At 29.7% G+C, this 12,641-nt stretch overlaps 2 protein-coding genes across 2 annotated transcripts; one reads left to right on the top strand and one right to left on the bottom strand.

Annotated features, from left to right (window-relative positions):
• Positions 1-2,420: 2,420 nt before the first annotated feature.
• LOC119668111 (coiled-coil domain-containing protein R3HCC1L-like) lies at positions 2,421-7,101 on the top strand (the record flags this gene model as incomplete). The annotated part of the gene is given in 5 exon segments (XM_038077508.1): positions 2,421-2,729; positions 5,702-5,977; positions 6,044-6,233; positions 6,298-6,534; positions 6,845-7,101. Coding segments are annotated over 5 exon segments (1,062 nt in total), but the record flags the coding sequence as incomplete, so codon positions are not given.
• A 2,365-nt stretch (positions 7,102-9,466) lies between these two features.
• Positions 9,467-10,513, bottom strand: LOC119668112 (venom protease-like). The gene is made up of 3 exons (XM_038077509.1): positions 10,451-10,513; positions 10,266-10,400; positions 9,467-10,210 (listed from the first exon to the last, which is right to left on the bottom strand). The coding sequence occupies exons 1-3, from the start codon at positions 10,497-10,499 to the stop codon at positions 9,504-9,506; spliced, it is 891 nt and encodes a 296-aa protein (XP_037933437.1). The 5' UTR covers positions 10,500-10,513; the 3' UTR covers positions 9,467-9,503.
• Positions 10,514-12,641: the final 2,128 nt, after the last annotated feature.

The raw sequence follows: 12,641 nt of genomic DNA, 5'->3' as shown, positions 1-12,641 counted from the left end.
AAGAATCATCCAAGTCATTTTTGGAGAATGTATGTGAAGTATTTGTGTCATTTTTGGAATTAAAGAATTATGTCTTTATGCCATTGGTTAGGCAATACTCTATATATGACTTCTGCTTTTAAAAATTTGCTCAATTTTTATATTTGAAAATTTATTGGCAAAATGACAGAATAAAAAAAATTACTGTGTAGGCTTGCCACGATTCTATTATAGATTTAGATTTAGCTATAAATCATTTTAATTTACACTGAGCCAAAAAATTAGCATTATTAAATAAATTAGATATGTATACAAACTTCTTGTTAATTATGTGTGTTTTTGTCATGGTCAAGCCATATTGTGATATATTTTTTTAAAATTTTTTTTATAGAAACATATCTTTATCTAGGTAGCTAATACAATAGATAAATTTAATCTGTTAGAACATAAATGTTGTAATTGTTATATATCGTTTTCATAGGGGGAAAAGGACTTAGTAGTACAATTTTTTATAGTTTAAAAAATTTTTTTTATAGAAATCTATTTTTATCTAGCTAGCTAATACAATAGATAAATTAAATCAGTTAGAACATAAATGTTTTAATTGTTATATATCGTTTTCACATGGCGAAAAGGACTTAGTAGTACAATTTCTTATATTTTAAAAAAAAATTTTTTTATAGAAATATATTTTTATCTACAATAGATAAATTAAATCTGTTAGAACATAAATGTTGTAATTGTTATATATCGTTTTCACAGGGCGTAGTACAATTTCTTATAGTTAAAAAAATTTTTTTTATAGAAATATATTTTTATCTAGCTAGCTAATACAATAGATAAATTAAATCAGTTAGAACATAAATATTTTAATTGTTATATATCATTTTCACAGGGCGAAGGACTTAGTAGTACAATTTCTTATATTTTAAAAAAAAATTTTTTTATAGAAATATATTTTTATCTACAATAGATAAATTAAATCTGTTAGAACATAAATGTTGTAATTGTTATATATCGTTTTCACAGGGCGTAGTACAGTTTCTTATATTTAAAAAAAATTTTTTTTTATAGAAATATATTTTTATCTAGCTAGCTAATACAATAGATAAATTAAATCTGTTAGAACATAAATATTTTCATTGTTATATATCATTTTCACAGGGCGAAGGACTTAGTAGTCCAGTTCCTTATTCTTAGTTAATTTTTAAATTTATTTTATTGTTAAATAAATAAATAAATATATCGTTTTTTTATTTTCAGTGAATAAATCTCATTCCGTTGACTTGTATATACCACCAGCATTACGAAATTTCGAATTAAATGAAGGTTCATACAGAAATGCTACTGCAGCATATGCAACTATCTCAAATAATACATATTCGACCTCAACGACATCTTCACCAATATCCACTAATAACTCTCCCATACATTTAAATGAGAATAGCAGTTTCGACAATTCAGTGACCTCCAAATGCATTGTATTACCGAAACCAACGTTAACAACAGCCACAGCGCCAACCACGGCAACAATAACAACAATCGCGCCAATTGCACAAAATGTGGAAAACGGGGAGCAAAGGTAAGGCGAAAAGATATAAAAATTTACAAATTATGCTAATGAGTTAATAGGTAAATACCTTTGTGCTTCGCACGCTTTAATATGTATGATTTGTTTGTTTAAATTATTTTGAAACTGTCATAAAAGAGAGAAAAAAAAATTATTTTTTTTTTATACATACATATGTATTGCAAATTCATACGAAGCGAAGTGTTTTCGTGAACGTATTTCGCTGTCAACGAACTCGAGGCACTTGTTTGGCTTTAATTTGTTTTATTGTATTTAATTGTTTTATGAAATTCTTTATTTAATTTTTTGTTTTGCTCATCTGTTTCTATGCTTTCATGTGTCTTTCTTACCAAAATTTTTTACTCTACTCGATTATTATACACATAGGCAAAAGCAAGCAAGACGTGAGCGACGACCAGATCGTGTAATCTACGTTCCAAGGGCACGACGAAGTCAAACAACTCCGCCGACAACGCAGCCACAAGCAACAACAACAACAACTGCGTATACAGCTGCTGCTGAAGTTACAGCAGCTACCTCGGCCACAACCAGTGCCAGTAAGCAATTGGCAATTATTTCTAATTCAGCGACATCAGTCTCTGCTGTAACGTCAACCAAAGCAGACGGTGTTGATGGTGGTATTGGTGTTAGTGTGTCAACGGCGTCTAAAAAATTAAAAACGAGTAGTACCCACAAAGAGCGTAAAGAACGTAAGAGAACTACAAATACGATACAAAATAGAACTACAAATATTGTAGATAATTGCGCGCCGCAATCAGCTAGCATAATAATACCTGTTCAAAGTGGAACTGATAATTTTGATGTAACATATTTAAATAACTGTGATAGTGAACAACAACAACAACAACAACAAACACAACCTCAATCTCCTGCAGAGGGAAACACTCATTTACAAATTATAAATAATTTTCCAAAACAAAATATAAAAAACTTGAATTCATACGATTACCTGCATAATTCTGAAAATATTTGTTCTCAATTAAACGATACTAACGAAATGAAATCATCGAAAAAACATAATAAAAATCAAAGAACCTTAAAAGTGGAAACCGTGGGGAAGCCTGCTAATCTGCTTATTGAAGATGTTGTTACCAATGACACATCACGCACTCTTCCAAAATGTGATATAGACGAACAGGAACTGCAAAGAGCATCAAAGGTGAATATTAGTTTTAAGAAGTGAATCAAATGAAAGTAAATTAATACTTAGATTAATGTAGATTAATCTATTTTAGATGATTAGATTATTTTAGACATTATCTTAGATGATATGTTATTATTTTTTTATTTAATGTTTTTCATATATATTTTTATCTGGATATAGGTCACTTTGTGTTAAAATTAAAATTCAACGTTTGTTTAATATATTCCATATTTCGACTCTTCTTAAGAGTTATCATCAGAATCGGGATCTAACATAAATTAATATAAAGAAAATCATAAAATCAACATAAAAGTCAAGTACGGCTTTAGGTCAGTTGGTTAAGGTGCGCTGATGCCTGTTACTTGTAGATTCAAAAAATTATTTACGAATAATTAAATACAAGAATTATTTGCAAGACCACTGATGATGGGTATTTGGCAATACTCGAAACAGCTGTATGGTCAGCCAAAAATTCAATTAATTAAAATAATATAAAAATAAATTTTTGTTGTGGTAGTTTTACTGTTCAAAAAACCTCTATATGTAAATAAAATATATATCTACACGTCATGCTTGTTCACTATAAAACCTACAAATATCATTACAGTAAGTTTGAAAACTTACTTCTTTTGTAAGGTGTTAATTTAACGTACAGTTTCCTGATTAAATACCTGTAATGATTTTTAAATAATTTTTACTCAATTGCATACAATCCTTAAACTGTAAATTATCCCAAAATAACTTTCTAGTTTGTACTCTTCTTTCTGAATGAATGAAAAGAAAAAATTTTCTGTCATGCCACAATATGGTTCCGGGCCTACAAGCAACGATACTTCCCTTTTCCTAGCAAGTTTATCTGTAGTTTCGTTGACAAAAATACCAGCGTGTCCTGATCAAATTCATATCTGATTGTTTCATCCAAGTATATACAACTTTTCGAGTTTATTATTACGGATAGGTTGTACATGCACTGAAAGATCTTTTGTGCAGAGCTTTTCGAGATACTCAATTACCTGTCTTTCCCATAGATCATATCACCATAGACCATATTACAATAGATCATATCACTATAAATCATAACACTATAGATCATATCAATATATATCATATAGACTTCTCCTGATTTGGCTCTTTCCTTTTTTGAGTTTTTTCCAAGCTCAAATTACTACTTCGATGAATATAGATTTTATTATTCTGATGATGACTCTCAAGGAGAGTCGAAATATAGAATATATTAAAAAATATTAAATAAACGTTGAATTTTAATTTGAACAAAAAGTGACCTATAATTGGATAAAAATATATAAAAACCATTATTAAAAAAGATGTCGACAAATAAATTTAAAATTTAATTTTTTTATTTATATAAGTAAGTTTTAGGTAAATATAATATATGTTACATGTTAATATAATGTGATATAAAAAGTATACACCGTTTTCTGACACATTTTTGAACGAAACTTTTTTATTGGATATAAATTTTAATAAACTTTATGGTTGATTGGTTACAGTGACAGGTCAGCATATCTTTTTCTGCTGACAACAATAAACGTTTTTAGCCATTTTACTAACACATTCCTCCCAAGAAACCAAACGTTTCGCAAAAGTTTTATTGAGCATTATTAGTTATAATGTTTACCGATAGCTTTATACTCCATCGACACAGAACTACTTTAATTTTTCGGCAATTAACTTGGCCATATGATCTACAGCAGCTATTGGTTACAAGAACGACCGGTAGCCACTTGTTAACGACGACCAAGTGCCATTCGACACCTCCCAAAAGAACTTTTCAAGCAGGTCTCAGCGAATTACAACAACAATAAAAACAGCAGCTATTCTGTCGGTCAATTTTTTTTATCGTTAAGAGAGTTTTGAAGAGGCCGTAACAAATGATAGTCAGATCCTTGTACGAGTGTACAGGTCAAACAGTGGATGCATCAATACTTTCACAATTTCTTTACTGTTGGTCAATTCTGGTCGACTTTTCTTGATTGTTTTGTTTAAGCAGTCGAGCTATAAGCAGTAGAGAATCAAATCAAAACAAATCATTTAAATACCATCCAACACTCAGAAACTACAAAAACTATCAAACACATAGCTTTAGTTGACTTCAATCCGAGCTTTGAAGTGATTTATGGAAAACCATTGCAAAATTTTATCGACTTTTTAGTAACTAACCGACCAGAGCGAGGTATGATATAAAAATTTTCTGAAAAGAATCTAGTCACAGATAGATTTTGCTATATTTTATATCAGTAGTAGGTAACGTTAGTTGAAAGAATGCCCTGTTTTGATACCACAGATAGGATACAGTCCTCAAGAAAATCTCAACAATTACTTTGAAAGCAAAACTTCCAAACTTATAGTGTAAAAATAGAAAACGATCGTCCTATCAGAATGATCGTCCTATCAGGTCCGTTAGGAAGGTTATAAATCTTTTTGTCAATGACAGGCAGTAACACATCATGTGAGGTGGTGTCCGACAAAGCCCCGACAAAAGTCGTTAAAATGTTCACCAAATCTTATTGAATGTCTTCTTAAAACGCAGTGGTCTAGAGTAGTGCAATTAGTCATAATTCTTACTGGTTTTGCGAGTACTTAAAGGACCTAGCATCGCTCTGCATGCATTTCCCGTAAATATAAAGAAAATGCCGTATGCTGTTGCTTGATCATAAAACAGCTACTTTAGGCTCTCATTTCCAATATATTATTTAAGTCACAATGTATATTGTCCTCAATTGTCTATATATGAACCGTACTCTTACTCTTTCCCACATTATTTATGAACTGATTTCTGTAGTCTCTTGTTTGCAAAAGATCAGTACTTTTATATAAGAAGTCTTTTTTTTGTCAGTTATTAGTTTTTTTTGTGTTTATATAAAACTCAGTTTTGATAAAAGAAAATGATTTGATCAGCAGGGTTTTTTAAGAAAACATTACTTATTTTTTATGTATGTAACCAATTTTTAATTTGTATATTGTAGGAAATAAATCGCAGCAATCGTCGTATTATCAAACAATCCTTCGTGTCGGATGTTTTAGAAATTCCAGAAAGAATAGAGCAGAACGGTACCGATATTGAAAAACCTAACGCAAAAACAAGTAAATCTGTTGACGTTAGTAGTAATACAGAGGAAGAGGAAGATGATTGGGAAACAATGTTTGATGAGAGTGGTGAATGCTTGGATCCAAAAATTTTAGAAGAATTAACAGCATCTGTTGGAAAAGTAAAAATTGAATTACCAAAAATGGATTATAATGTAAGTTTTTAATAATAAATATTTAATTAAATTTGCTGATATATGATATAAACTTTTTAATTGTAGACATATTTAACAAAACAAACAATTTTAAACGAAGAAGAGTTTCCACATGTTCTCGAAGTTTCAAATTTTCCTGTTGAATTTAAGAATCAAGATCTTTTAATGTTATTCTCACAATATAAAGAATCTGGTTTTGATATAAAATGGGTGGATGATACTCATGCCTTGGCTGTGTTTAGTAGTTCTCGTATAGGTTTGTATTATATAAACTAATGGATAATTAAGTTATATATCTTACTTTTTTTTAACGGTTATAGCTGCTGAAGTTTTATCAATGAGACATCCGTTTGTGGTATTAAAGCCATTAGCTGAAGCTACAGCAGAATCTCGACTAAAGGCAAAGAAATGTGCTACATCCTTGCAACCATATCGTCCACGTCCTGAAACATGTGCTGCACTTGCACGACGCCTGGTAACAGGTGCTTTGGGTGTTCGCTTAAAAACTGCCGCTGCAGAACGAGAAAATGAAAAACGTGTCCTACGTGAAGCCAAAGGTAAATATAATATCGTATTGTTTTTCTGGCCCGTTATTTTGAGCAACCATTTACTGATATACTTTACTTCTCGATATTGAGATTCAAAGTTGTAAATTTTTTATATTGATTACACAAGCACTGGTTTTCACGTAAAAATTTCTAATTCGAAATTCAATATCTCGAAAATTACACCATGTGAGTAACAGCGTAGTAGAGTATTGTTCAAAATTGCTATCTGCACTAAAATCTCTTGTCAAATAAGTCCGGGATATTAGTACCATGACAATACAGCTTTGTACAATATATATTTAAACATTTTTACTTTCAGAACGAAAATTACTGGCAGCTAAGCAACGTGATGAAGCATGGGATAATTAGGTGATTAATATAAATATTGCAGACTTGCCTCCTTAACTATTCTCTGCCATCCTTTTTGTGTACGTTGTCTTTAAAGACTTTCTATGAAATATATAAGAATAAGTTAATATCAAATATGCAAACATTGCATTTTAGCAGCTTTAAGAATAAATGTTTTAAGTATAATAATTTAAAAATTATAATTGTAAAATAAGTAAAATTTTAATCATTTCAATTGTACAACATCCTCTATCATTAATAAAAATATTCATATAAATCAATTTCTTGTATACATACATACAAATATTGTACAACAATATTGCTCAATTGATTAATTTTAAGCTTATAAATCTTGTAATCTGTAATCTGTGTTGATATATTTACAAAAACGAAGATATGTAAAAGTCAGATTTATTATGTACAATTTCTAATAAGAAGAAACTAATATTTTAACAATATTTACTATAAAACAATATATAATATTTTTTAAAATACAATTTTATTTTATATACATAATTATGGTCGCCTATTTATTTTATTAAATTATTTAAGATTATTTCATAAATATATAAAAAATATTTATACGAGTATTTCGCTGCAGTAACTATTGTGTTAATTCCATAGGTTGCTGGCAAGACTAGTAACTAAAAAATACAGACTAAACCGATACGATAACAAAAACGATATTCAATAAAACTGTGGGTACCGCATTCTGTTTGAAACTTCAACTGTGCAACATGGCAATGAATACTAGACCGATATGATAAGCAATATTTACTTTGTTTTAATGAGTTCCTCTGAAACTCATTTTGCTTTTTGCACAAAAGAAATAATAAAGAAAACCAAATACTGGGTACATCCCATAAAGTTTGCAATTTTGAACCCAGTCGGTTATTGTAGCCAACCGTCCATCAAAAAGCAAGCATGTAAACGATTGACAAGACATAGCACAATGGGATGAAATAGGGAAAATAATATGAAGATGGGAGTAAAAAAAAGTAAGAAATAAATTAGAGATAGAGATTATGAATCTAACATGGTCCAGATAAAGAAATATTGCCATCTCAACAGGGTTGTAGTCATAAATTAATAGGGCTAAAATTTGTATGTACATTTGACTAATAAAATTTATAAAAAAAGAATAGATAAATGAGCTGTAATTGGCGGTACATAATTGGGAAACTATACTTTTTGCCGCACAAGGACAGCTTGTTGATAACCTTATTGTTAGACAACCGTGCTCTCGAAGAAAATACTGCACCGGGATAGATCACGAAAAGCTCAATCCCATGTTGTTGTTGTGATAACCCGTGGAAATCTATGAATTACTTACTGGTACAATCCCTTTTCGGAATGGTGAACCGCACTTGGTTGTCGAAGTTGACAAGTAACTCTTGGACGTAGATCCGGCCGCTTTTAGAATTGCCCTAGTCTAGAGTCAACGTCACTGATATTATCAAAGTTGCGCAAGTGGTCGATGTATTCATGATATGAAAAAAAAAGGATCCATCTATACGACAGGGAGGAAGAAACAAGGCTGTATTTATTATAATCGAATTTGAACGTCCATCTGTGTGTTACGAAAGAAAAAACTGTTTTAAAAGTAACTGGTTATATCCCTTGAAAATGAGCATTTTAGATTCCGCATGAAAACGACTAATGTAGGACATTCAATATCAGCCGATTAAAGATGAAGAGCAGAGTTTTGACGAGTTTTGAAATTATTCCTATAGACATATAGACTCTATGCCGGTGCAGCATAAGCCTCACTGGAGTGTCCTATTGGTTTCGGTGTGTTCAACAAGGTTACTTTACCTGTACTCTAAAAACAGTTACGATCTCATCAAGTTGCCTTAAGTCTTCAAGTGACCGCATACAGTATAACAAAGGCAAGTGCACTGTTTATTATTGTCGGCTTATTCTTCAACAATACTTCTCCATCACAGACTAACTTTGTCTGACTTAGTCTGACAATATGATTTGGTAATGAATTTGAAACCTGAATAAATTAATATCCATTATTATTTAATAGGTATTAGATACATACAATTTTTTATTAATTTGTAGCAATATTTTTATTTATTTATTTTATTTTATTACAATTTATAAATAATATATTATATTAATAGGTATGTGATACATACAATTTTTTATAAATTTCTAACAATATTTTTATTTATTTATTTTACTTTTATTTATTTATTTTATTTTTATATATTTATTTTATTTTTATTTATTTATTTTATTTTTATTTATTATAATTTATAAACAATATGTTATTTAAATAGGTATTAGATACATACAATTTTTTATTAATTTGTGGCAATATTTTTATTTATTTATTTTATATTTTTTTATTATAATGTATAAACAATGTATTATTGTAATAGGTATTAGAGACACAATTTTTTTATAAATTTCTAGCAATATTTTTATTTATTCATTTTATTTTTGTTTGTTATAATTTATAAATAATATATTATTTTAATAGGTACGTATAGATACACACAATTTTTTAAAAATTATTTTGAGAATAATTTTTTAAAAATAATATATTCAAATTATATATTTAAATTATTTATATACACTCTCTTTTTACAATTGTTACTTGTCTTATAAATCATATTGATTTAATCACACGACTTATTCATATTAGTTTTAATAAAATCCAAATAAGGTGCGACTCTTATAAAAATGTCATAATAACTTATATATGCCAATATTTTACTATCTAATAAACCGATTAAATAATAGTTATGTGGCTCTCCATCTTTAATTGTAACTCCCATAACAGGTGAACCTGAAATAAGGTTATGGCTTTGTGCACGACTTAAGCATATATTTGTATCGTTTATATAGGGTAACCATCCGCCCATATTATTTTGGCATGTTCTCATGCTTATGACCATACCCATTGTTTTCAGCATTTTTGAATTTTTTTTTGAATTTTGATATCCTACATATCGTAAGTATTGCGCTAAATGATCGTTTGGAGACCATTCTTCAGGTGGCAAACAAATTGGTCTGACAAATTCTGTTATATTAACTTCTGTCGCAAGCGTCAATACTACTATATCATTATTACCGGTACGATTTTGAAACCTTGGATGTAATGCGACTTCCATAATACTGTATTGTTGAGGAACTTCATTGCAGCTACTATTTTTGTGCATACAATCGCGTTTAGTTACACTGTTTGCTATATCCCAATCACCTAGAATTACTAAATTTGGCATTAGTGTTTTATCTATAAAGCAACGGGCGCGAGATAGCATATGGCTTTTGCTTATTAATACCGCAATGCAAGCATAGTAAGTCGTGTTTTTAGGATCGGTTTCTGTAAGAAATCAAATTAGAGTTACAAAATTTTTTTTTTGATGATATATATTTACCACTTTTGTAAGCTATTCGACCAACCCATGGAAATTCATTTATATGTGCCACATTCTTCGATAGAGCATAAAAGGTTGGATCCAGCAAACCACATTCTTCTTCAGCTCCAATTGTTGAATTTATTTGAACAAAAACTATAAAAAATTTAAAAATTATTCAAAAAATAAATTAAAATTTTATTTACTTAATATGAGTGTGAGACTCTTTAGTAGATTTGATGCGTTGGCGAGCATATTTACTGTGCAAATGTAAAGTATTTTAGGAACAATTGCTCAAAATTTTATTTTATTTATTATTATTCGCATAAAACATATACATTGTTCCAATTGTTAATTTTTAACTCAAGTGATAAACAATAAAAAGTACATAAATATCCATGACTAATCTGAAGTACACTCCCAACAGAAGTAGAGATTAAAAGCATAACACTTCAATACCGACATATACTAAAGCAACACTTAAAAAAAAAACACATATATATATATATCTTTATATCCAAATAAATGTACTAAATTATACAGGCAGTAAACTTTTCGTTGAAGTTTGTATCTTCAATTGGACAGGAAAATTATGGAAATAACATTTACCTATAATTGACCGCGTTTGTATAACGATTTCTAAGTATAGAACCCCACCTGAAAGCAATTATATAAAAGGTTGACAAAACACTAAAAAAAGGTGGGATGGGGAAAGTAATATAGAAAGAGAATCAAGTAAATAATAGCGCTCATGTTGGGATATTAAATTTAACCGAAGTCCATATGAAGAAATCTTACCACTTCAACGGGGTGAAACTAGGCCTCAAATTTGTTTGTGCCCTTAAGGGAGAAAATAGATGAAGCTCAAATAAATCAATAGGGTTCAAACAATAATTGCTTAGTAGATGGCTATATCCTGAACTTATTTGGATAAGTTCAGTATCTAGTATCCTGCTGCACTAGGAAGAGAACATGCTGTTAGACAACCGTGGTCTCGTAGACAATACTACTTCCATGTAGAGAGCGGAAATAGTATTTATTAGTGTTATTACTGTTGCCACAGGGGTGCCGCATGGATTGTAGTGTGTATATGTCTACATTAATGCCATATAATTTGAGAACATTCAATTTCTGAATATAGTCACAATGCTCTCTCAACGGGTATATAAAACCACACAAGATTTGCAGACATGAGGTAAACAAAGTAAGCTGAGCTAGAAGCTGAGCTAGAACACTACGCTACCATAGTGTTACGATATACAATCTTATGTATACATAGCTATATGCGCTGCAATGAACTGTACTTAGATCTGAATCATTAATAATGGACTAAATAAAGTCAGTCTTGATAAAAAAAAGCAAACAATCATTTTCACAATTATTTTTAAGCTCACTATAAGATGTCTATCTGTATGACACGAAATGAGAAATTGTTGGGATTGTTCTACCTATTAAGGACCATTTTAGATTCTGTTTGAAGACGGTTAACTTGTGATATGTGATTTGGTTTTATTTAGTTGTAATCTAAAAAGGTTCCATTACAACACACCAGAGGCTAAGTAACAATCGAAACAATGAATTTCTTTGAGCAGATCGCAGCTAAAGGTAATAGTAATCTTATGTGGTTAACAAAAGAATTCTTCTGAAGCACATACTATAAATCATATTAAAAACTTGCCAGAAACAAAACAGCAATCAGAACAAAAAAATTTTTTTGAACGGATAAGAGTTGAAGTTCAAGATAAATGAATTAATTCAAGAAAATAGCTCTTCAAAACCTGCAAAGTACTAGAAAACTTAATCTGTAATGTTCTAGCATTTATATTTATATCTTTCCATCTGGTTACTTAAAGCATTCCCGGTCGCAGCACTAGCTTTAAAAATAGCTAATACTAGTCATTTGGGAAACGGACAAAGTCATTTAATCTTGTACTATCTCTAATGACAACGGGATAAAATCATTACTAGTGAAAATAAAACATTAAGCTTTAAATCACGATCCGAGCTCCATCCGAGCTTATTCCTTGTTTTGTTTATATATTGTTTCAGTGTATGTTGACGAACTGTCCTATACTGATTGCTTTGTAAAATGTAGATAGTTTTATAAATAAGTAACTAACCTTAACAAATAACAGGATCAGTATTAATTTCTTATTTTTTCCGGATGAAAAACTGTAATAAAACTTGTACAAGAAATGAATAAAACTGAACTTAAAAAATTTTGTACATTATGTCACTTAAAACAAAACTAAACTATACCATATACATATGTGAACAGAGTCCTTAAATTGATTTCCAGGAGTCCCTCAAGCTCTCCACCACATGACTACGTGGTATACGATTGCTGTATTAATTTATTGTATTTATGTTTTATGTTCTGTGGTATATTTGTATTAT

The sequence above is a fragment of the Teleopsis dalmanni genome, chromosome 1 (assembly GCF_002237135.1).
Source record: "Teleopsis dalmanni isolate 2A chromosome 1, ASM223713v2, whole genome shotgun sequence".
Classification (NCBI taxonomy): domain Eukaryota; kingdom Metazoa; phylum Arthropoda; class Insecta; order Diptera; family Diopsidae; genus Teleopsis; species Teleopsis dalmanni.
The sequence above is the reverse complement of the archived record's forward strand: the minus strand, read 5'-3'. Positions and strand labels throughout refer to the sequence as shown.

Excerpts from the sequence above, each read along its gene's own strand:
- LOC119668112 (XM_038077509.1), bottom strand. The coding sequence starts at position 10,499 with ATGCTCGCCAACGCATCAAATCTACTAAAGAGTCTCACACTCATATTA. Across the intron at positions 10,401-10,450 it reads GAGTCTCACACTCATATTAA|TTTTTGTTCAAATAAATTCA; the intron begins GTAAATAAAATT and ends AATTTTTTATAG. Across the intron at positions 10,211-10,265 it reads TCGAATAGCTTACAAAAGTG|AAACCGATCCTAAAAACACG; the intron begins GTAAATATATAT and ends GATTTCTTACAG.